We start from the raw sequence: 25,430 nt of genomic DNA, 5'->3' as shown, positions 1-25,430 counted from the left end.
TTTCTTTTCCACAGCTTAGGATTTCTTTGCCTCTTCCTATAGGTTTTCTCTTTTACTTCAAAAATTTTTTTCTTTGCTCTTTCCACTTTTTCGTTTCTAGTTTCTATTGGAGCAACATTTTCAATTTCTTCGTCAAATTCTACACTGCGGTCTTCAGTATTAGAGTTTTCACTGGTTTCACTATCGGTCCATTGACTGGGATCAAATTCATCACTAGACGTATCAGAAAAGTTACTAAGGTTTTCTTCATTGTTGACATGATCTTCATCTCTCAATATATCTTTGGTTCTTGCTTCCAAATTTGAAATTTGGTATGCATCATCTGTAGTAATATCCCGATGATCAGCCTCAGGTAGGACATTAACAGTATGCGAAGTACTGGCGGCGGCGGCGCCTAGAAAAAATACAGGTAGGTATCTTTGTGCGGTTCTATTACCGAATGGAACGAGATGTAATAATTAGAGACTGGATTTCATGCTTTGTTGCATTAGGTAAATACTATATGCGACCCCAAAAAATGTACATTTTAGACGATCTAACATAAATGACGCATTCTGACATAAAGAAAACAATGCATACTTTGCATTATTTATGTGTTTTTTTAATATAAATCCGGTCTCTTCCCATAACATAATCAAAGAACGCCTATATAACCCATTTTAACAACATTATTGTCAATAACATTAACTTGATAACATAACCTAAGTATGTAACTAAATATAAATATTGTTGTGAGACCTAACCTTCACTTCTGGGAATCCCACGATTTACCTCTAGCTAGCTCAGTTGTAATTAAAAAAAACCAAATTTTTACACGCATCTCAAGGTCCAGCTGGATTCTGCCACCCTACAGCATTCCAACAATGACATGAGTAGGTGGCTTAACCAAATCCTTAAATTCCAATATGAAACTTTACCCCCAGATTTAATAAACTTGAAACAAAGTAAGAGACGCCGACAATTACCTCTCCTTGACTCTAATAAACAAAACCTGGATTGCAATGACTGGTTTAATTTCAAACAAAAAATTGCGTAAATTTCTGTTTTACAAATTGTTACAATTTTAAACAGATAAATGACACACACAAAAAAAAACAAATTACTCAAACATTACAAAAAAAACAAGACAAAACAAACCACTAACTACTACTTACTTTTAAAATTAGTCCGAATAACGTATTCCGATAAAAAAGAGGTATCCGTACACAATCACGTAAACCAACCACTCAAACACCGACGTCTTCTCTCTTCGGGTACCCACAAATTCAAAACTTCCGTGTTTCCGCAAAATAAAAAAAAAACAGGACGACGACAAACTTCTTAAACTTCTCAAAAATTCTTCTTAAAACGGCAGACACAAAATTCTAATTAAACCTGGATCCAACTACGCAGGAAAACTTCCACAAAATTCAAAAATAACGTAACCGAAGAAGCGCCGGTTGGCTTTGTCACGACCAAAAAGCCCCGCTCTCCTCCAAAATTTTCTATTTAAGCCAAAAGCCCTTCTCCTTTCTTCAACATCCCGTCCGCCAATCACGCGAAGCGTCGATTTTTCAACTTCTTGCTAAACGGCACGTACGCCCGGCAATTCTGCGAAGACAACCTTATCTCTACTTCGCGCTATACCTCGTTAACGGCAAATAAAATTTAAAAAGAAATTTACATCGAAAAAAATTCTAGGAATAAAATAAAAACAGAACACTTCTAAGAAATTGAACCAAAACTATAACATGAAATTTACGCAATCCTGTGTCTCAAATTATTAATAACCCCCCCGGTTAATTAATTGAACTAAACAAAATTGTCACATCCAGACGCTCTATAATTTCTTTCAAGTTACAACTAAACAAAATAACACAACATTTTCCCCCTTTAAATTGAACACAAAAACACAAAATTACAATCCTCCCCTGACTATGAAAACAAAACAAAATATTGGAATTACAGGGTTTTTTTTTTCAATTTACCAATTAACTTTAAAAAACTTCGGGACCTGCTTTAGGTATTCGGACACGATCGCCTAACACAGCTCCCTAGTCATTACTGAAACCCCGCACGGTGACGTCACCAGCTGAGCCTGAGAAATTTCATCATCATAGTATAAAAATTTAAGAACTACCACTAATTTACTGTAACTCTACAACCCTTAGCTAACTATTCAAATGCCGGATAGATCGAACCATCTTCGGCGTTGTTTCAACCTAGGTCCGACCTATTCCAGCAGTTAACCTAACCTAACATCCCTAATCTAATCTTAAATCAAAGTCAAAAATCTCGCACTGTACTGTCAACCAAATACGCCTGGGAACCATCCCTATCATTCCTAATCTTTTTCCTAAACTTTTTCCATTCTCGCTTTTCTTTTCCTCCCCCCTTTTCTAAATTAATCCAGGGCTTCTCAATAAAAATCCCACACATAAAATAATCTCTTAATTCTTCAATTACAACAATCCGTTTACCCTTTTCACTCATAATTAAATTACTCAAATAATCAATGCCTACTACTTCCAAAAACTCACTACTCCTAACTCTTTTAATCTTATCCTGCTTCCTACAATCCTCATCCTGCTCAAAGCTACACAAATTCCCTTCATTCTCAATCGATAATTCCAATTCTAAGTCTCCTACTACCCTATCATCATAAAAATTCCTCCAAAAATCCTGAAAATAATTCTCCCTTATCTGGTTATCTAAAATCTCATAATTAGTTCCTATCTCCTTCCCGCCTATTCCTTTCCTTGATAAAACGTCCACACATAAATTATTATTCCTTTTTAAACTATTACTCCCTTTCACATACTTAATCTCAAACAAATTCGCCTGTAAATTTCTACCCCTACAATAAATCTTATTATCCACAAAACTCTTCGCTATTAAATAATTCAAATCCCTATTCTCATCTTCTATTTCAAACTTCCTATAATTCACGCAATACAACTTCACCTTCAATTCTGGTTCCCTACCAGTTCCTGCAATAAAATAACTACCTACTTCAACCCTATTTTCAACTAAAATCCCTTCATCTTCTTTCTCTTGTACGACTTCTTCATCTTGCCTATGAACTTTTTCAATCTCGACTTCTTCCTTAACTTCAACTTCTTCTTTAATTACCATCTCATTTGATCGCTTCTTTCTCATTAATTCTATTTCTTGTCTGATTTCTTCCTTTAATTCCGCTTTTAATTCCGCTTTTAATTCCGCTTTTAATTCCGCATTCTGCGCTTTCATTTCTTCGCCCAAATCCTTCTTCAACTCTCTTATCGCTTCTATAAACACCGCAAAATTCGCTGCCTGAATAGATGACACTCCCATCGTGAACAACTCTTCTTTCTTCTCGTCTTGAATAAAAATCACGTTCAAAAAAAATCCTAACACTAATTCTAACACTACCTACCCCGTAACTAATCCTATCCTAAACATCCTAATCTAATTTAAATTGCAAAAACACACCCTACCAAATTCTTCCTGTCACATTTTAACAAGTTCCTACGCCTACGCATCCTACAAATTCCTATAACAATTAACCTCCACAATGGACACCTCTTTTCCCTGAAAAATGACATGTCTGGGTACCAAAATAACTTTTTACCCGAACGACAAAACAACCCTAATCTGAATTTTCCTACAAAATTTTTACCTACTTTCGCGTTTCCCTGAAATTGCCCCACGTTTTTGGGCGCCAAATTATTGTTGTGAGACCTAACCTTCACTTCTGGGAATCCCACGATTTACCTCTAGCTAGCTCAGTTGTAATTAAAATGAAAACAAAATTTTTATCCGCATCTCAAGGTCCAGCTGGATTCTGCCACCCTACAGCATTCCAACAATGACATAAATAGGTGGCTTAACCAAATCCTTAAATTCCAATATGAAACTTTACCCCCAGATTTAATCAACTTGAAACAAAGTAAGAGACGCCGACAATTACCTCTCCTTGACTCTAATAAACAAAACCTGGATTGCAATGACTGGTTTAATTTCAAACAAAAAATTGCGTAAATTTCTGTTTTACAAATTGTTACAATTTTAAACAGATAAATGACACACACAAAAAAAAACAAATTACTCAAACATTACAAAAAAAAAAACATGACAAAACAAAACACTAACTACTACTTACTTTTAAAATTAGTCCGAATAACGTATTCCGATAAAAAAAAGTATCCGTACACAAACACGCAAACCAAACACTCAAACACCGACGTCTTCTCTCTTCGGGTACCCACAAATTCAAAACTTCCGTGTTTCCGCAAAATAAAAAAAAACAGGACGACGACAAACTTCTTAAACTTCTCAATAATTCTTCTTAAAACGGCAGACACAAAATTCTAATTAAACCTGGATCCACTACGCAAGAAACTTCCACAAAATTCAAAAATAACGTAACCGAAGAAGCGCCGGTTGGCTTTGTCACGACCAAAAAAACCTTTCTTCAACATCCCGCCCGCCAATCACACGAAGCGTCGATTTTTCAACTTCTTGCTAAACGGCACGTACGCCCGGCAATTCTGCGAAGAACCTTATCTCTACTTCGCGCTATACCTCGTTAACGGCAAATAAAATTTAAAAAGAAATTTACATCGAAAAAAATTCTAAGAATAAAATAAAAACAGAACACTTCTAAGAAATTGAACCAAAACTATAACATGAAATTTACGCAATCCTGTGTCTCAAATTATTAATAACCCCCCCGGTTAATTAACTGAACTAAACAAAATTGTCACATCCAGACGCTCGATAATTTCTTTCAAGTTACAACTAAAACAAAATAACACAACAATATATATATATTCATAGACGAGGAAAGAATTGAAAATATTGGACAATGTTTTCAGTTTGATACAAAAGACGGCAATAAGAAGTCTATGTGCTGTGGAAGCAAAAGAACATTGCCAGCCTTTATTCCGAAGATTAACCTTTCGTCACTGGCGCGCGGACTCACGCTCCGCAGGCAGCTTGAATCACGTGTTACCGTTCATTCCCCCACCATATGACTCCACCATTCACAGTATTCCTCAAGAACTATTCAACCAGTACTTCTTTACAATTTGGAGTGCGTAGGTGTATGTATTTTGTGTTTAGAAGTGATTGCGGAGTCACAGTCCGCGGCCAGTAACCATTACGGTGGTGTAAATTCGAAAATTATCGCTAACTTTTTCAAATTCTACTAGAGGTAAAACATGAATCTGTAGAGTATGGTCTATTTGGAAGTCTATTTTATGTTTTGTGTTTGTAATTAGATGAATTCTTACGAGAAAGAGCAGGAAAGGTTACATAACGTCGACCTAAGATGCAAAGTCCACTTTTAGTCAAAAATGAGATTTAAATGCCATCTGTTTCTGTAGATTGTAATACATAGCTTATGTCCATACTACACGCAGAAATAATAAAAACGTCAAAATAAAAACTTGCCTAAGTCCAGTACAGCTGATTTCATAAGAAACTTGCCTAACTCCGCTAGATTGCGCTATAAAGTGTACACGTGCGTTTGCGTCTAGAGAGTTAAGTCGTTTTTTTATGGAAATATCCGTTTCACAATAAATGTAAGTAAATAATACTTGTTAGAAGTGTGGATATTAAGGGGCGTTTTATTTATTTTAAATGCTACTTAAAGAATAGTAGCAAAAAATACCTTTCATTTCTATTTTGGACTTAGGCAATATTCCATTGTATTCAAATCTGTTGCTTCCTGAGGAGTTCGGCCATTTTCTATTGAAATTGCGTTTACATTGGCGCTAACAGGTTCATCATTATTTTATCTTTTTTTTGTTAATTTACGTCGATATATTGACAACGTTAAAAGTTCACGTTGGAAATCGTGACACCAATTATTTAACAAATCTATGACCTTTTTTGGTTCCCTTTCAGAATGTCACTGCACTCCAGGGCAACCAAAATTCTTAGTATGGTTGGCGTAGCCCGTCCAGACATCGCAAAAGAATCTCCAAAGTTTACCATTAATCCAATCGATGATGTAACAGCTAGTAAAGAAAATAATATACAGAATAACAGTTTCGACGCTTTGTTAGTGAACGCAGCTGATGATCAAATTAAAAAGCTAGAAAATATTATTCTCCACTGCCAAACTAATGTGCCTGATGTCACCCTTGATATAGACATAAATTTGAATAATACTGACGTGCGTGAAGAAAATACCTTTGAAGTTCAAGAGCAAGTGCATCAAGCTGGTTTTTTAGATGATCAAGCATTAATAAATACTTCAAATTTACAACATTTTGATTTGGAACAAAACGAAACTGTTGATCTTGAAATTGCACAATCTGATAGTGAAAATACCGAAAATCTTGTTATAAGGAGAAGAAGACAAAGGAGACACGTAGATGAATCTTCATGGAAAAAGAATAACAATAAAAAAAACAGAGAGTTGGGCCATGAATACAGTGGAAAACGACAAAAGGAAAAGAAGTGGGATTACTGCGTTACTAAAGCTGCGAGAAGAATAAAAGTAAGGTGCAACTGTAAGGCCAAAACTGCAACCAAGTGTTCCAAGGCGTCAGACGAAGCAAGGAACCAATTGTTTGAACAATTTTGGAAACTTACTTGGGGAGAAACTTGGGGAGAAAAGAAAATTTATTTAACTACATTAATAGAAACATGTTCGACTAGAAGAGCAAGAAACAGAAAAGAAGAAGGTATATCCAGAAGAGCAAAGTCTTACACTTTTTACTTAGATTTACCTGCAGAAAAAATAAGGGTTTGCAACACGTTTTCCATATCTCCAAGAACGCTGGGACATTGGCTAAGTGAAAAAGGTGTCTTAGTGTCTAATGAATCTAACAGTAACAATATTCAAGCCACTAAAAAGAAGCAGACATTAGATTCCCGAAGAGATAAACTTTCAAAACAAAAAGAACTCTTGAGAAACTTCTTTGATGCTCTGCCCAAGCTTGAATCTCACTATTGCAGAAAATCGAGCACAAAACTTTACCTTGAACCAATTTGGATTTCCAAATCAGCACTTTTTAAATTATACAAAGATGATTGGTGCAAGAAAAATAATGCTTTGCCTTTATCTATGGCGTCATTTGACAACATTTTTGACGATCTTAACTTGTCACTTTTTCTGCCTAAAAAAGATGAATGTGATGTGTGCGTAGCATACAAAACTAAAAATATAGATGAAGAGATTTACAGAGAACATCTGCAGAAGAAAGAAGAAGCACGTATGGAAAAGAACTCGGATAAATCTGCAGAAAATAAAAAGAGTGTTTACAATGGATCTCCAATCTGTGCTGTTGTCTCCAAAATCAAATGTGTCCAGCCTATATTACAAGACCAAACTAATTGTCCACAACTTTACATTATTTGATTTAAAATCCAAGGACGGTTTCTGCTTCCTTTGGCATGAAGGTGATGGTGGACTGACTTCAAATGTTTTTGCTTCCATTATTTATAATTTTTTGCTCACTCATTGTTTTCAAGATGAAAATACTAGAGATACTGTAATACTCTACAGCGATGGATTTGGTTATCAAAATAGAAACACCGCCCTATCAAATGCACTATTAAACTGAAAAAGGACATACGCAGATGGAATGCGATGCAATGCATTCTACTATAGAAAGAAAATTAAAAAAGAAGATTATTAATGTCCCAGCAGACTATGTTGAAGTATGCCTAACAGCTCGCCAAAACCCTAGACCGTATTACGTAAAATACCTAGACTTTACCTTTTTTAAGAATTTTGACAAAGTGCAATTTGTTTCTTCCATTAGACCTGGACGCATGGCAGGAGATGCAACCGTAAGTGATATACGAGCCCTTCAATACAAGCCCGATGGAACTATTTCCTTTAAACTTCGTCATAATGAGGAGTGGAAACCATTACCAGTAAGACAGAAAAAAATGAAGTGTTCTGTCTCTACTTACACGGCTTTGCCAAATTTATATTTTGACCAGATTCCAATAAAACGCGAAAAATACGAACATCTAATGATTCTTAAGCGTTCATTAATAAAAGACTATCATGGATTCTATGATAATCTTAAACATTTGTAAGTGCATTAACCAAAACCGTTAGTCCATACCTACTCAATCAACATACCTAATTATAAGTTTAAATTTTAATTTTGTAAGAATTCTGATGAATAAAATTTCGTTATTTTCGTTTGGTATAATTCTGGTTTTATTAGTAAAAATAGTCCACAAAATAAAAATGTTTGAATGTTAGAAACTAGCCTAAGTCCGCTAGTTTTCCAAAAAACTTAATTTGAATACATTTTTTTAACTTTACTATATTGTGTATTCTTTCAAACTATACAGTTAAAATTAAGATCATTCAACAACGAAATTAGTCTGGTTATGCAGTTTTTTGAGTTTCCTGTAAAATTTCTTCAAAGTGACTTTGGCCATTTGCATATTAGGGCGACGATAAGCTAATGATGGAATGCCTTGAAATGGACGACGAGAATGCAACAGAAGAGGAACTCGACGGCTATGATGACGACGGCGAAGAGGATATATTGGAAACGCAAGAGCTAGATTCTGATACGGAACAAGAAATATCCGATACTGAAGAGGAGGCGTCAGATTTACCATTTTTCATAGGAAAAGATAAATTGACCAAGTGGTCAAAGATTGCTCCACCGTCATCTAGAACTAGAGCAGAAAACATAATGACACATCTACCAGGACCCAAAACGGCTGTAAAAGAATTAAAAGGCGCTTTGGAGATTTGGAAACATTTTTTTACCCCACAATATGTCGGACGGCCGTAACCACGTTATCAAAATTTTCGGGGTGTAATAAATCTTTAAAGGAAGTTTCTGCCCCCTTATTAAGAATTCTTCGATAAGAAATCAATAATCGTGCAAGTTCTCGCATTCTGTTACTACATGAAATCGCCATCCTCTCTCTTTTGTGTTTCATAAGGTAAGAGTTTCCAAAATGCACGATAAGGAGGTCTCTTTTCGCTTCGAAAGCGATGTCATCTCCTTTCATAAGATTGAAGACCTATCAAATAGGGTAATTACTTAAAGTATTATTAATTAATTAAATTTAACATTAATAATAATCTAAAAGTATTAATTATTCCAGTATTGATCATAATTAATTTTTCAAAAATGTAAAAATATAGTACCGTGCATTAAGATAGAAACACCAAAATAAAAAACTTAAAGAAACGGTACGCGCTTCGATAGCAAAGTTCTCATCAGCAGCGACCAACTGCTGATGATAACACCGTTGCTGTCGAAACGTGTACCTACTTTTTATAAAAGTTCTTTTTTTGTAGTTTTTAGATATGGGTCAGATTGTGTCACATAATAAAATATTATTATTTTTTACTTACTTGCTCCTTCACATTTAACCGGGAAATAACGTTAGTTGGCTCCATTGCACATGCAGTAATAGTCATCGAATGAGATATGTGGTTTATTCTCCTTTCACTCGAACCAGTAGCAATATCCTGGGATTTATATGACTTTGCGTGCCATTTTAAGTAGCTTTTCAAAAATAACCCCTTACAATATACGCATGGATAATATTGTGCTTTTCCTGTTGACCTTTTGGGATCAGTACGGTTAGGGCGAGTGGTTCCATTTACAAATAACTCAAGTTCGTATTGTTTCTAAGTAAATGAAGAGCAATGCGCCTTTGTTTACTTTTTGTAGGTAACGCTAACATATCTCTAACATCTTTTTCTGAATAATGATGTCTCTCTAAATGACGGACAAAATGTTTTATTAATACGTCATTATCGCAATAGTTGCAACGATTAATTTTTCGATGTGGCAAGCGGTTTTTCTGAAATAAATGTATAGTTTGTAATTGTAGATAAGTACGTTGTGTTCGTTAAAATGTCACCCCGAGTGACAATGCATAGCGTCTGTAGTAGTTTAGATGCATCTTTCAAGATTTTGTGCTGTTCGGTAATGTAAATAATTAATTATTATATACGTTCTATTCACAAAACCGGACGAGATGCATAAACAATAAACATAATTATACTATACAGGGTGGACGACCCAAATGGAATAAATTCATTATTTCGGTTGCTTATAGAAAATTCTTCAACGTGAAAATGTTATCCCTACATTTAACTTCCTTCGAGGGATAGCTAAAACCCCAAGCTTTTTAATTGCTCTGAACTACTCTTCATCCTCTATCCATAAATGAAATTGCTTTCAAATTTATTGCAAAAATTCACATAAAAGAATAAAATCATCCGATACCGGAATTCAGTAATATATATTTTTTACGTGAGCAATACGTTAGAAAAAACTAACATTTTTTGATAGAGAATGAAGTGAGCTTTCAAACGGTATATAACAAGCCCATACTTCACCTTTATACAATTGGGGTTTGTATCTGTCATTCGAAGGGGGTTGAAGGTAGGGATAATATTTTCACGCTGAAGAAAGTCAATTTATAATTTAAATTAGACGTGTTTTGAGATTTTCTTGAATTAACCGAAATAATGAATTTATTGCATTTGGCTTGTCGACCCTGTATACTATAATTATGTCCATTGATTTGAAATCTCGGTCGGTTTTATGTATAGAACGTATGTATTAATTAATTATTTACATTACCGAACAGCACAAAATCTTGAAAAATGCAACCGACCTACTGCAGACGTTACATTACGCATTTCCACTTCGGGTGCAAAATTTGTGTGTATGTAATTAAAGGAATGAGAGTTGCAAGTATTCTAAATAAAAGTAACTTGAGTAGGAAATTAGAGATACCTTGATGATTATTAATATGTACCTACCTTTACAAATACCGTTTCTGATAATGGCTGGTCAATGTTTTTGTTACTAGATGTGGTTTTGGGTTTACGAACTTCAGTTTTGATATCGATGGCATCAGATGATACAGTAGATGTAGAAGTAGTGTCTGAGGCTGGGTCACTGATTTGGTAATCTCTGTCTCTGCTGTCATCATTATCAGAACTTTCTGCCTCTATTCTATTTTGGCTAAACTCATTACAGGAATTATGTGGACCACCCGTAAAACTTTCACTGGTCGATGGCTTTGGGTCAAGAATCTCAATGTTTTCTTCTAAAACACCTTTTTCTTCATGTGATATCTAAAATTTAGTGATGTTATACAATTACATATCTATTAATTTGAAAGAAGTGCGAGTGTGACCCCCGAAGTTCCCATCTTAGGTTTTTTATTAATACATTTTTTGATCTTTGATTTTGGCATCAATTTTTGCTTTGATTTTTTAAAAATACCCTGTGTTTGTTTGGAATGTTATTCACGACAAGAGTTTGCATAATTTTGTTTTTTTAATTTCAATTATGTTTGTTTTTCCATTGTTTCTTAACATGTAAAACTGCTTACAAGGTCTAATAAATATATTCTTTTGATTATAATTGTTCATATTGCCCGGACTCTCAGTCCGCCGCCAGTATTCTTGCTCAAAATAAGACCGCCACCCACATAGCACAGAACATCTAATGGATATTGAATGGAAGCACCAGTTATCCACTGGTAATCCAGACTATTATTGATATCTAATAAACGTCCATTGGATCTTAAAAAGTAGCCATCGGTACAAAATTTATAAACAGTTAATTATGAACCCTATTTGGTATTTTGATATTACTTAAAGGTGCTGCTCACTGTATAATACCTAGTAATGATTTTTATTTTTCTACCGCCTATAATACTCTGATATCCATTAGATGTACATTAGATATCCATAATCATTATTTTTTAAACATTGGAGATAAATCCTTATATTATTATACGTTAGTTATAGTGACAGATTGAATTCAGGTAGTTAGTTTATAAAATATTAATCAGTTCAGTCAGTGAAGAGTTGCGTCATAGGTTACATGTTGTGATTAGTAAGTTAATGGTTCGGCAGTTGGTTATAAGCAGTAACATTAGTTGGCATCACTGCTGTGGCGAATACACTTAACCTCGCTTTGTTTTTTTCGTTAGTGATTTACGTGGTGTTTCCGATTGAAAATAGTAGGCATAGAGAATTATTCTCGTTCATAGTATGTCCGATTTTCGCTGTGCACTCTTCAGAGCCGTTCTAAAAATTCAAGAGGTATGTACCTATACTTTCTTTAAATTAGCATGAGAAAACCGACTGTTGCTTCTTTTTGGCGCGAAATGCATTATATCAAATACCTTAGGTATTTGTAAGGTATTTGATTATATTCAGATAGTTTGTGTGATTTTGATTGAGGATTTATTAAATTAAGTGAAATGAATATGTCAAAACGCTTGAAAAGGAAATCTTTATTTGATGTTTCCGAACGACATTTACGTCGCTTAGTCAGAAACTCAATCTTCTGCAGTAATGACAGCAATAATATAAATTCAGCTAGCCAAAATGTGGTTGAAAATGTAGCTTCGAATAATGTTAGTACGGAGGTTAATATCCCCGGTAACGAACCTCCTTTATTTCAAACATCGGTAGAGTTAATAGACAAAAATGTCAATGAAGACGTACCCAATGTGCAACAAAATCGATTATCCAGCCTTCAAAATCATGAGATGCTTGATGAAAATTGTGGGGAAATTCATCAGACGATAATGAAAGTCATGAATCCATCGAGGAATCTACAAACAAATCGGACTGTGTTCAATGTACTCCCGTTGCTCCAAGATTCGAAACAGAAATTAATCAAAATGCTTATAAAGAAAAAATTGCATCATGGGCGACAAAACATAAGATCTCGCATACTGCTTTAACAGACTTGCTGGGAATAGTGAGAAACATGGCAGGTATGGAAAACCTACCGAAGGACGCTAGAACCTTGTTGAAGACCCCTAGGAGTACTATACTGCCGTCCTAAGCTAAAAAGACGCATCTCAATATTTTTCCGATTTTTATATTAATGGTTTTAAGGACTCCAGATACGATGTTTAACTTATTCCCTTAGCAAAAAAGACGCATTTCAACTCCATAGTGCTTAAAAATTGCTAATAAACTTAGACGCATCTAAAAAAAAATAAAAAAACCTAATCAGTTTGGACGTATCTCAATTTCCTAAGCAATATAGACGGTTCTCATAGATGCGCCTTTTTCGCTTAGGATTTTTGGTAATGCAGAGTGCGGGTCTTGTACAGTGCGTGCTTAGATGCGTCCAAATTAGTTAATTTATGATTCTACATCGTAGTTAGTAATTCATTTGTGTAACCAGATAGGCGGTAAAACATACGAACAAGGGCGTGGTCGGCGGTTTAACCTTTATGACAGTTTTAAGTAATTTAGTAGTGCTTGTATTAGTAAAGTCAACTGTTTGCGCATACGATATAAAATTGTCTTTGATCGGGGTGATAAACGATTAGAGTAGGTAAATAGGTACCTATTTAGTGCCTATATAATAGTTGTAACAAGAGACAGATTGGCTACACACTGTCAGCAGGTAAGTAATTATATATGATTTTCTTTATTCAAGTAGGTATATCGGATTTTCAGCGAGCATAATATACCCTATTTTATAGCAGACGTTAAATTGACATTCCACTCAATGGTTAAAAAATCCCTTTATCGTTGATAAATTAATAATACGTTACGATGAAATGCCCATTATTTTAGTATTTTTTGTTTACACTGCTTTTTCAGATTCAATGGACAGAACACAAGGGTCTCGCGGAAACAAGCTGGTCATGTTGGCGCTGAACAAGAAAACTAAACAAACGTTCCAACCCGCGGTAAAAATTAAAAACCGTGAGACGTCGGAAGATTTAGATTATTATCCCACTGACACTAGTTCGCAAAATAATGATAGTGATAGCGACACGACAAGTGAGTGCAAGGAAGAAAATAAAAATTGTTCTTCTAATTTAGTTGTGAAAAGTAGCGCTGGTCATGGAGTTATTAACGACATTAACTCAGGGAATTCTCTGACGGAAATCTCACCTGTCACACGCATACCCTCGAGAAGTCCAGTCCTTCTCGATATTTCTAGCTCTATTGTGCCAGTTCACTTTGATACTCCCGAAGTAGAGGACTCACGCTCTTTTATGACAGAAGTAAGAAATTCTGAGTTAGAGACAGTCACTGAATTATTTGAATCAACACGCTCTTTTATGACAGAAGTAAGAAATTCTGAGTTAGAGACAGTCACTGAATTATTTGAATCAATTACGGAAGCAGTCGAGCCACCAGTTCAAGGCGAGGTTGTTGTAGCGGATCCTGACGATTTCGTAGATATCGACGGCGCTGGAGTAAGTAATAACGCATCTGTGGTCCAATACACTAAAAAGGGAACAGTTCGAAAAAGAAAAAAGTTCGAGTTGTCAGTGAGTTCAAGAAAAAAAGCTAAGCATGAATCACTTGCAAAAAAGCACTGCGTTAAAGATAGTTGTGGGAAAGATTGTTTAAAAAAATGCGTGTCAAAGATATCAGAAGAGAGAAAACAATTTCTGAATAGCGAATTTTGGAAAATGTCAAACGATAAAGACCGAAAATCTTTTATTTTACATCATATTTCATCAAGACCAGTGAAACAGAGAACAACCTTACAAAGTGATCTTGGTTATCAAAGAAATATCACTTATAACTATGCACTGAAAAATGAAAATGGAACATCTCAAAATGTATGCAAAACTTTTTTTCTCGCAACTCTAGGTTTTAATAAACAAAGTGACAAAGTTATCCGCACAGCTTTACGTAATGCTAACAATTCTGTAGTGCCTGTGCCTGACTTGAGATGCAGGAAGCAACCGCACAATAAAATAGACGATGAAGTGATCCGTAATCATATTGTATCTTACAACCCCACTATCTCACACTACCGGAGAGAACATGCACCCCAACGTCTTTATCTTCCTAGTGACCTTACTTTTGCTGCATTACATCAGGATTTCCTAACCAAACATCCAGACCTAAAAATTTCCTATGAAAAGTACCGTGTAGTAGCTAAGAAAATGAACATATCGCTAGCAAATCTAGGACACGAAGAATGTGAAAGTTGTGAAGGGTTTTCTCTACATGATAAAAGTCACACAAAAGACAATCTAGAAGAAACTTGTGATGTTTGTAGAACTTGGAAAAAACATATAGACAGAGCAACAAAGTCGCGTGAACACTACAGAGATGATGGTAAACAACCAGAAGAAGCCGGTAAGGTTATGTACTGCGCCGACCTGGAAAAAGTTATTATGCTACCAAGACTGGAAACGTTTAAAACAGCAATTTTCACAAGCAGAATTACAGTTTACAATGAGAGCTTTGTACCAATTGGCAAAAAAAAGAATAGCAAAACGTTTGCCGCTGTTTGGCACGACGCTTTATTTAAACGCAGTAAAGATGAAATAATAAGCGCATTTTACCAATTTGTCCTTATGAAAAGAGACGCTGTCAAAATAACATTGTGGCTTGATAATTGCTCTGCGCAAAATAAGAACTGGTCATTCTTCTCATTTTTGCTCTACATTGTTAATTCGGATGAAATTAATGCTAATGAAATTGTTATAAAATATTTCGAGCCCGGCCATACATTTATGGCCGCAGATTCTTTTCACCACAAAGTCGAGCTGTCGATGAAAAAGATGGGCAACAAACTATACGATTTTGGAGATTTTGTTCAAGCCGTAAAACAAGCCTCACGGCAAACTGAAGTTCTACCAATGGAATTACAGCATTTTTTTATTTGGGAGGATTACACTTCGCAATATAAACTTAGTCGAATTAACCCCCGGCCCTATCTAAATGAAATAGTCCAAGTATCAGTCCATAGAGGTTCCCTTATTATGACATACCAAAATGACTTTGACGCTCCGATAATTGAACTTGATTTTCTCAGTGCCAAAATTACGAAGAATAAAAAACTGCCTCCTCCAAAAAAACAACAAAAAGTTCTAGGAATTCCATCCAAAAAAAAAGCAGCAATAATAAAAAATCTAGGTGCAATAATGAAGAACAGGCTTCAGTTTTGGAATGAGCTTCCAGTTTCACAAGACGAGGACTCTAACTAACATTTGTGTCATTATTTGCTTTCATCTAATATGTTAAAGTTCATTTACTCTCAATTTAAATCTTTGTGTAAAAAGTATGTAATAAACTTGCATTACTCTTCTAGACGTATCTCAGATTTGTAGGAAAATCCTAAGCCTAACAGGCGCATCTCATTTTTTAATTAAAATATTACTGTCTAAAAAAAAAGTTTGTCAAATTTGTTCATAATTCATACACATCACTACAAACAACTGTTGAAAAAATCACAAAAAATACAAAATGAGAGTGCTGTAACAAAAATCAGATAAATCGCAATAACTCAAAAAGTTGAAATATTTAGATGCGTCTTTTTGGCTTAGGACGGCAGTATACTTCGCACTGTAAACCCAGGAAATTATTGCCATTTTGGTATCGAAGATGGTATATTACGTATACTACAGTTAGATTACAGTATTTTTAAATTTTCTTCTATCCAGTTACAAATTGGTATAGATGGTTTACCTCTCTCAGAGTCGAATAATAGCCAATTGTAGCCAATTTTAGGATGTATTTATCCATCAACTCGAGTGTTCTTGATTGGTGCATACCATGGGCATGCAAAACCAAACGATGCTAATGAATACCTCCTTGATTTTGTATCTGAAATAAATGATTTGATTGAGAAGGGAATCACCTTTGATAATGCACATTTTAGTGTATCTTTACATTCGTTAATTTGTGATGCCCCTGCAAAATCCTTTGTAGCTAAAATAAAGGGTCACACAGGTTACTTTAGCTGCACTGCACAAAGTGTGTGCAAGAGGGTACCTATATTGAAAACCGAATGTGTTTTCCAGAAACAGTATTCACGAAACGAACACATGATGGGTTTCTGTCTGAGCAACAAGAGGAACATCACGTGGGAACAACAATATTAACACATATAAAAAATTTTGATCTAATCACCAATGTACCTCTGGAGTACATGCACTTAGTATGTAAAGAAAATTGTTAGCTTGTGGTTAAGTGGGCCTTTAAATGTGCGTCTTCGCCATGCAAAAGTTCATTCGATATCAAATGTTTTGCTTTCTTTGAGACCCTCTGTTACAAAAGAATTTGCAAGGAGACCACAAGAAATACAAAATATCAGTAAGTGGAAGGCTACAGAACTACGTCAATTTTTATTATACACTTGTCCTGTGGTTTTGGAAAAAGGAGTACATAAACAAGTGTATGATCATTTTATATCACTGCATGTAGCTATGCGAATTCTTTGTAAAGATTTTGAAATAAATGCAGTGGGTTATGCAAAAGAACTTTTAAAACACTTTGTGGAAACATTTATTATAATTTATGGTGTAGAATATGTATCCCACAACGTTCACGGTTTACTGCATCTTACAGATGATGTTCAGTATTTGGGACCTCTCGATTCATTCAGTGCCTTTCGTTTTGAAAATTTTATGAGGATATTAAAAGGTTTTTTAAGAAAACATGACAAACCACTTCAACAACTACATAGGAGATATAAAGAAGGCGAATTTGTAAATAAGCAAGAACATTCAGTGGTAGGGCACAACAGCTGTGGCCAAGAAGAAGCATTGCAGAAACAAGTTACGCAATTACAATTTAAGAATTCTTGTCTCAAAAAAAATTTCCAGATAATTGTTGCATCACAAAAGAGAAAGAAGTAATTCTGATTGAGGATATCTGTACTGATGTAAATGCGAGCTGCCCATTATTGGTTGTGAAGAAGTTTCTAAATTTAAGTGATATTTACACTACACCATGTCCATCAAGCTATGTTGATTGTTTTTTTGCTACAGAGTTATCTGAAGCTACATATATGATTCCTGTTAAACATCTCTATGCAAAATGTGTTAGATTTCCCTTTAAGAATGGATTTGCTGTCTTTCCTCTCTATAGTTTAACATTGTAAATATGTATATTTATAATATTTAAGATTTAGTATTTTCTTTAAAACGATTTCGTATGGTACAATTTTGCAGATTTCTCAGATTTAGTCTGTTTAAAAAAATTGATTTACTTCCCAACATATCTTTGGAAATGGATACTAGTCGTTGGAGTGTTGTTGAGTTCGATGATGGAGTTCAGCTAATTCCAAATAATTGGATACATGGGAATAAGAGCTATTGGCCCACATTTAAAAGTAATATACGATTTGAAAAAGCAGTATCTTCGTGTGAGAAACCTGTAGAAACATGGCCTTCATACGACATGCGTGTTTTGGGAGCATATGGTATGTAAGTTTTGTATCATTTAAGTTCTAAAAATTTCCATTTACAGATACATATGAAAAGGCAAAATCTAAATTGAAGTTGGCAGAAGTGCAATCTGACCTCGGCACGGAGAATGAAGAAATGGAAAAGGCAAATCGAAAGATTCGAAAACGGAAAGTCATTGAGTCATCCCCTGAAAAAAGTGAGGAAGAAAGTGACGACTTGGACCATTTAATAAGCGGCATAAAACCATTTCCACAGATGAAACAGATATTGCAATGCAGTCAAAGCGCTCCCACACCACCATCTGCATCTCGATGTGCACCATCTCGTTCCAGATCGTCTACACCAGCTTGTTCTCGATCATCCACACCTCCTAGTTCCATATCTTCTACGCTGATCCATTCCACACAATCTCGTTCTTCACCTTTTGCACAATCGCGCGTACCGTTAAGGTGCACTGCATCTCAAGAGATGGAAGACATATCGGAGCAACTTTCACATGAGACGTTGAGATCGCAGAATATTCATTCATTTGCGGATGATGGTATGAGCATGGTATTGCTTGTAAGCATTGACGTAACAATTTTTTTGCAGAATTTAAAACCAAAGTGCTATCAGAATTATCCTTTATTAAATTAAAACTTTCCAAAATCCAAAAATTCATGGTAATTCAAAAGCAAAACACAACAGAAAACGATAGCAACGAAAATAATGAAGTAGACTTGGACGTAAACAATTTCCCTTTATCAACCGATGAAGACCTAAACAAAATTGAAGAAAAACTGGATAACGAAGAGTATAACAAAAAACTAGTAAGGTGACATTACCTCTTACAAACATTTTTTATGCTTTGTTTATTTCCAGATTGAATACCTCGGCAGAATAGGTGGATATACCTAAGTTAGATGAAATAACCAAACTTATTTTACGACGATTATTTTCGAATGAATTAGCAGCAAAATATAGTTGGTTGGGGGCAAAACAAAAAAAGGCCATGCCAAATCTAAAATTGGCTGCTATTATTTTAAGTAAGACTTCAAGCATATCAGGTCACAGCGGCGGCTCGTAAGCTGCGTAGAAGCTAGTGCCAAATTGTGTCCCCCTCCCCATTATTTTAATAGTTACAAATTTTTATTTTCATATTATTCCAGTTATTTAGATTTTGAGTATAATTCGAATATTTATAATGCAAGTGACAGAAACAAATCTAGCCCTTTAATTTCTTTGGAGACTTGTTTCATAAGTATACTTCAAGTATGCATTCCAGTAATTCATTTTGTGTTGTTTTAGATGAGAATTAGCGGATTTTTTTTGACAAAAAATCGTATGGAAAGTGTTACTTTTTTCACGATTTGTACTATCCGTTTCCATGGCGTTTAGTCCGATCTATAAACAATAGCAACATTTTATTTGCAGTTTTATTAAAGAGGCCGAAGTGTCATTTTCAACAATGAATACCTACTCCTTTATTTTCGGATTTATCGCTATTGTCGTGTCCTCTTAAAGAAGATTCAGACACATTTCGTTTTCTAACAATATTTAAGTCCGGTAACGGCCTGCTTAATTGCTTTATTTAAAGTCTATCTTCCAGAGAATGCATGGAAAAAGGTTTATTTAAATGATTTTTTAATTTGTGTATTTTACGAAACAATTAATCCGGGAAGTGTAATGTTACACAGAAGTAAAAAAATTGTTTGACTTATCACGACTGAAACAAAGAACACGGCGCAAAGCATAGTAATACAAGTACACGATATTCAATTATGCTTATGAGCCAAACTTCTGATGGCTCAAGTTGTACGTTAAACGCTACTTCGGTTTCGCTCCTCCCACCCCTCTACTCCCCGCGGAAGTCCACACTTATAGGAAAATACGAGCCAGTTTCAGTTTGGCACGGCTCGACCGTATTTGACGTCTACGGATAAGCACGAATGAATTCTTCTTGGTACCTAATTTATCAAATCATTTACTTTTTTGGTTTTAAGTTTTAGTGAGCACAATTAATAGTAGTTAATTATATTTTAAGAATTGATAATTAGCAGGTTCTTTGAGGTAGTGCCATGGCTCCTTGGCTCTTTATAGAGAGCCGCCCCTGTCAGGTCATTTTTTAAATCTGTTATTGTTTAAGGTTCTGTTAGAAGAAACAATATTGTAAAAAATGCCAGTGATAAGGATATAATAGAATGTATAAAAAATTGGCTTCGTCATGCCAATACTAGGAGTAGCAATCAGTAAGTTAAATTTTTATTTACCACGGGTGTGAAATATACTCTCAGCCTTATTTTTTGCACTTCCGATTAGGTAAGCTGTACTAGTCAGTTCATACTACCTATTCAGTTGTGACTAGAGCAAAGAGAGTTAACTTACTTCTCCAAGTTGTGAAATTTTATTTTGGAATCTCAGTAAATGCATACGTTTGGCAATTTACCGTATTAAACAAAAGAACTGCAACCCGGGAAATATCGTAGCTTATAACTCCTGTCACACACCTTGGCAATAGAATTTCAGTTTATATAATATAACCTCAATTAGAGCTATATTTTATATTATTATATTTTATAGGTAAATTAATACACATTTTTGTTTTAGGCAGAAGAAAGAAGCAAAATAGATCCTGTGAGGTCGTTTTTCTCATTTATTTTATATATTATTTTCATTATTATAAGTATTTCAGTTAATGTAATAAAGCACTTAGGTATACACTTATAAGAATAGTATTATTAATTACCTCTTCTGGATTTCTTTTTTAAGACTAATGGATATCCACTTAAAATCTAATGGATGTCCATAAAATACTGGATATTGGTCGGACATATGGATATCCACTGAATCTCCATTAAATATCCACAAACATCTAATGTATATCATGGATATCTATAAAAAATATCCACTGGAAGTGCACTAGACGTTTGTGTGCTATGTGGGCAGTAATGGAAGGTTAAAGATGTTAACATTTCCTTCCATATTCATTCTAAATTGCATACTTGATGTACAAGAAAATAGGTCGCTATTTCGTACTAACAATTCGTTTCATAACTATCACACTAGACATGGAAATGACATTGTTATACCCTATCACAGGCTCAAAACCACACAACAACCAACAACCCATCTTGCAATTAAACTTTTTAACAAACTGACATGGGACAGCAAACACTTACCTAATAAAAGATTAAAATTGGAACTAAAGAATTTCTTAATTATAAAGGAAATTCACTAATTAGTCTAACATAAAATCGATCTAAATAAATTATAAAGTTTGTACATAAAGGCCGTCTGACACGATGCTAAATTTTTGGTAAAATTTGTGAATAGAATTTTATCATAAAAAATTTACTTCCATAATTTATTTAACAAAATTATATTGTCTGACACTGTACAAAATTTATCATAAAAATTAGTAAGTGCGTCTGCGCTTTGCATTTTTTTTCTAGGGAATATGGGTTTTTAAGTCAATAAATCTGGTAGTGGTACACCTACACATATAAATAACAAAAATAACATAACCTCTTCTAGTATTTACTTTTTTGATTTTTCATTATTTCATATTATTATCTATTGTGCTACTACTGGTAATTGTAATGAACCGAAATCTAATCGCTAGCTCGGCACTTGCCGCAAGTGTGATTGTCATTATGTCTTGTCTTCTAACAAAAAGGCGTAATAAACGTACTCGAATTTGGAGCAGGAACTGGCTGCAAAGGCGAAACGAGGGTCGTGATGTTTTAAACATGCTAAATACAGAACTTTTACCCGAGGATCCAAATGCATATACAAACTTTCTGAGATTAACTAACGATCAGTTCGAATATTTGCTGTCGTTGATATCAAATGAAATATGCAAACAAGATACACTAATGCGAGAATGCATCCCTTCCAGAAGCAAGTAGGTGATTAAAAAATTAATCATAGGCACTCACTTGTGCTATCATTTTAGATTAGAAGTTACCTTGCGATTCCTAGCAACAGGCGAGACATACCGATCCCTTATGTACACCACTAGGATACATGAAACTACGATAAGCCGCTTTATACCTGAAGTGTGCCAAGCCATAGTCTTGAAATTAAAACCAATCTATTTAAAAGTAAGTTATAGTCCGTATATTATACTGTCAATTTTTACGATATGAAACCTGGTATAGGCACCAAGAACAGCAGAAGAATGGAAAAAAATTTCTCAAGATTTTGATCAATTATGGCAATTTCCTCATTGCGTGGGAGCTCTTGATGGTCGCCACATCACTTTTAGGGCACCCATATCTGCTGGCTCGTATTATTACAACTACAAAGGTGCAAATAGCATTGTGTTATTAGCATTAGCCGCTGCCAACTACAAGTTCATTTACGCAAATATAGGTGTCAATGGACGAATTAGTGATGGGGGTGTTTTTCAGAATAGTAGCTTGTCAAGGGCACTACAAGACAATTCTTTGAGTCTACCAGCCCCAGAGGTATTACCAGGAATGACAGAAGCTTTACCGTATGTTATTGTTGCCGATGATGCCTTTCCGCTGTCAAAGAACCTATTGAAACCCTATCCAGATCGTGGACTCGGCAATGATAGCAGAATTTTTAATTATCGGTTATCCCGTGCTCGGAGAATAATAGAGAATTCCTTTGGAATTCTTGCAAACCGATTTCGTCTTCTGTTAAATCCAATTAATTTAGATGCAGAAAAAGTAGAGTTGATTACACTCACTTGTGTAGTGTTACACAATTTTCTCGCAACAGACAATGCACAATCATATATTGAACTTGAAGAATTTAATGAAAACTTGCCGAAAATAAATCGACAGTGTGGTAACCGGACATCTATTGCAGCAAGAGATATTCGTGATCATTTTAGAAGTTATTTTAATTCTTCACAAGGTTCGGTGCCCTGGCAACAAAATGCAATAAACAATTTTAATTTGTGAAATTCGTTTTTATTTTACATATGCCTATTATTAACAATAAATACTACAAATTGTTACATTTTTTTAGGGCATCAAACAGTGTGTGTACAATTTTTTCTTCTGTCTGCAAACGAATGGATGTATCAGTAATTCGTTTTAACTTCGACACTATAAATTGAGCCAATGCCTCATCTTCATCTACGTTTTGTACAAAACTTTGCTGCATTGTTGATGAAATTGATGCTAAGGCACTAGATGCTTCACGCATTACATTATCTTCAATTGTTTCTCGTTTTCTTTTCTTTTGAAATTGCAGTCGTTTTGATGGAGTAGCACCATCTACGTCTTTTACCGGTGAAATAGGACGAGAAAGATTTGGTGAATTCAATTGGGAGTCGCGAACTTGACTCGATCCCGTGTCCAATGTATTAGTAATATCGTTGAGACTACCATCTTCTGTCACATAGTACTCTGATGTTACTATCTCCTCGTCGCCTACCTGCGGTGTGTCATCTTCTGCGATTAAGCTATCCACGGCCTGCCGCACTTCGACATGTTCTAACAAAAAGAACATTCGGTTGAAATACCAAATTGTTGGTTTGTAAATCTGCAGGAAAAATGTATAGTTAGTCAATAAATTAGATAATATTGAAGGTTTTGCTTACCCCGTCACCATCTTCATCACCTGCTCCACTACGGCGGCTGCGATTCCACTTCTTGTATTCTGTGAGAAAATTATTCTTCAGTCCGTTAAATTTTAACTTGATATCGTTGATGGTAACAGACGGCTTAAGGGGTTGCAAGACTGCTTGAATTTGCTGTAAAGCATTCTGTCTAGAATGTTTATTTTTATACTGTGCAGATTTTACTGCATATAAACATGCATGTCTTTGATATTCATCTATCAGCACTTCACATTGCTCCCGCGACCATGACATTGTGCAAATTCGTAATTTAGCACTAAATAAACCGCTCTCGTTCTTTCGCAAAAACGCCCAAAATGAGAATAATTGAAATTAAATTAGATAGGTTATGTGATATGTCACCTACGAAACGCCGAACCGCGTGCGCATCACGTACGCGCACATTTTATAACAAATTTATGCATTTTTTAGAACAGGATCTAAAAAATTTTATACAAACAAATTTTGTAACAAATTTTTGTACAAAATACGTATGACACTATGCAAAATTTTGTATGAAAATTAATCTGCAAAATTTTGTACAAAATTTAGCATAGTGTCAGACGGCCTTAAGGTTTCACAATGGATACAATTTTATAAATCAAGTAATAAAAATTAGGTTTTTTGACGTGCTAAAACAATTCCCGTGTATGAAAGTCAATAAATTATTATTATTATTTAACAGAATCACAACAAATTATGCACAGATTGAGAAGGAGGCTTTGGCAATTGTATTTGGATGCCACTAAGTTTAAGTTAAATGGCTAAACATGCAAAGTAGGCGCAAGTTACATACACTCTTTATACCACCAAATTATTATACACAAAAACGCAGTTACTGGCACGAAAGGATTAGATATTGTACAGATATTCATAATAGGGAATAGGGGAATAAAAGGGAAACATAGACCAACACAAGATACGAAGAATCGTATACGATTTTCAGTAGGGGAATTTCTTGTCAGTCAGCTCACAGTCGGAAACCAGACTTTTTAATCCAGCTCATATTCAATAGCGCTGATTGTTGAACTCGTAGAAATCAATGGAGAAAGTTTGACATCGCTGTCTCTTGTCGTTCTCGAGTTAGGCGAGGAACAGACGGACAAAACCTTCAGATAAGGCGAATTTTTTTGCTTTCGAAAAATTCCCCTAAAACGAATGGGTAATAAATAACTATACAACATGACTTCAACATGGTTTGTGTAGTCTTGTATTTGCGGTCTTTCTTATCTAGCATACTTTTCAAGGCCATGTCGATGGTAAACGGATACATACCCGACAGTTTTAGTGGTTCGAAAAAAATAAAGCCGTTCTTTACCACCTGCATATCTTCGCGTTGCAGCCAAATATAACTGTCGAGATCAAGTTCCAACAATTTCAATTTGATTTGAATTGGTTCGTTTCGAGAATTCTCCCAATATTAAACACATGCAATCATGATGGACAACAGCATATATTGTTGCAGTTGAAATACGGTAACGTGATTTGCGGCATCACTGTCTAGATCCGAAAATGTTTCGGTATCATCAATCACTATTAGGGTTGCCACCTTTGATTTAGCCACGACCTGCAGTAAAATGTGAAAGCAAAATTTTCAGTGAAAGATTGAGGCGTATAAGATTGATAAGATTAAAGTTTGTTTATTTAGCATTATTTACATTATTATGCAGGAACATTACTTTTTATAGAACTTAAGGGTGTATTCCACTTAAAATTTATTTTTGATTGACGTATG

At 34.9% G+C, this 25,430-nt stretch overlaps 4 protein-coding genes across 5 annotated transcripts; 3 read left to right on the top strand and 1 right to left on the bottom strand.

Annotated features, from left to right (window-relative positions):
• The first annotated feature begins 12,971 nt into the window (after window positions 1-12,971).
• LOC116160334 lies at window positions 12,972-16,257 on the top strand. Its single transcript, XM_031473522.1, has 2 exons — window positions 12,972-13,358; window positions 13,559-16,257. The coding sequence occupies exon 2, from the start codon at window positions 13,564-13,566 to the stop codon at window positions 15,913-15,915; it is 2,352 nt and encodes a 783-aa protein (XP_031329382.1). The 5' UTR covers window positions 12,972-13,358; window positions 13,559-13,563; the 3' UTR covers window positions 15,916-16,257.
• Window positions 16,258-18,180: 1,923 nt separating this feature from the next.
• On the top strand, window positions 18,181-19,258 carry LOC116167843. Of its 2 annotated transcripts, XM_031483409.1 has the most exons (4): window positions 18,181-18,316; window positions 18,376-18,661; window positions 18,712-18,929; window positions 18,982-19,258. In XM_031483409.1, the coding sequence occupies exons 1-4, from the start codon at window positions 18,248-18,250 to the stop codon at window positions 19,015-19,017; spliced, it is 609 nt and encodes a 202-aa protein (XP_031339269.1). In that variant the 5' UTR covers window positions 18,181-18,247; the 3' UTR covers window positions 19,018-19,258. The 2 variants fall into 2 exon arrangements, with proteins under 2 accessions (XP_031339269.1, XP_031339261.1); XM_031483401.1 differs by having other exon boundaries at window positions 18,249-18,661.
• Window positions 19,259-21,834: 2,576 nt separating this feature from the next.
• On the top strand, window positions 21,835-23,052 carry LOC116159145 (protein ALP1-like). The gene is made up of 3 exons (XM_031472075.1): window positions 21,835-22,003; window positions 22,055-22,202; window positions 22,260-23,052. The coding sequence occupies exons 1-3, from the start codon at window positions 21,849-21,851 to the stop codon at window positions 23,031-23,033; spliced, it is 1,077 nt and encodes a 358-aa protein (XP_031327935.1). The 5' UTR covers window positions 21,835-21,848; the 3' UTR covers window positions 23,034-23,052.
• Window positions 23,053-23,061: 9 nt separating this feature from the next.
• On the bottom strand, window positions 23,062-24,170 carry LOC116159146. The gene is made up of 2 exons (XM_031472076.1): window positions 23,678-24,170; window positions 23,062-23,619 (listed from the first exon to the last, which is right to left on the bottom strand). The coding sequence occupies exons 1-2, from the start codon at window positions 23,948-23,950 to the stop codon at window positions 23,077-23,079; spliced, it is 816 nt and encodes a 271-aa protein (XP_031327936.1). The 5' UTR covers window positions 23,951-24,170; the 3' UTR covers window positions 23,062-23,076.
• Window positions 24,171-25,430: the final 1,260 nt, after the last annotated feature.

The sequence above is a fragment of the Photinus pyralis genome, unplaced genomic scaffold (genome assembly GCF_008802855.1).
Source record: "Photinus pyralis isolate 1611_PpyrPB1 unplaced genomic scaffold, Ppyr1.3 Ppyr1.4_LG1, whole genome shotgun sequence".
NCBI lineage: Eukaryota > Metazoa > Arthropoda > Insecta > Coleoptera > Lampyridae > Photinus > Photinus pyralis.
This window is presented reverse-complemented; position numbering and strand designations above follow the sequence as displayed.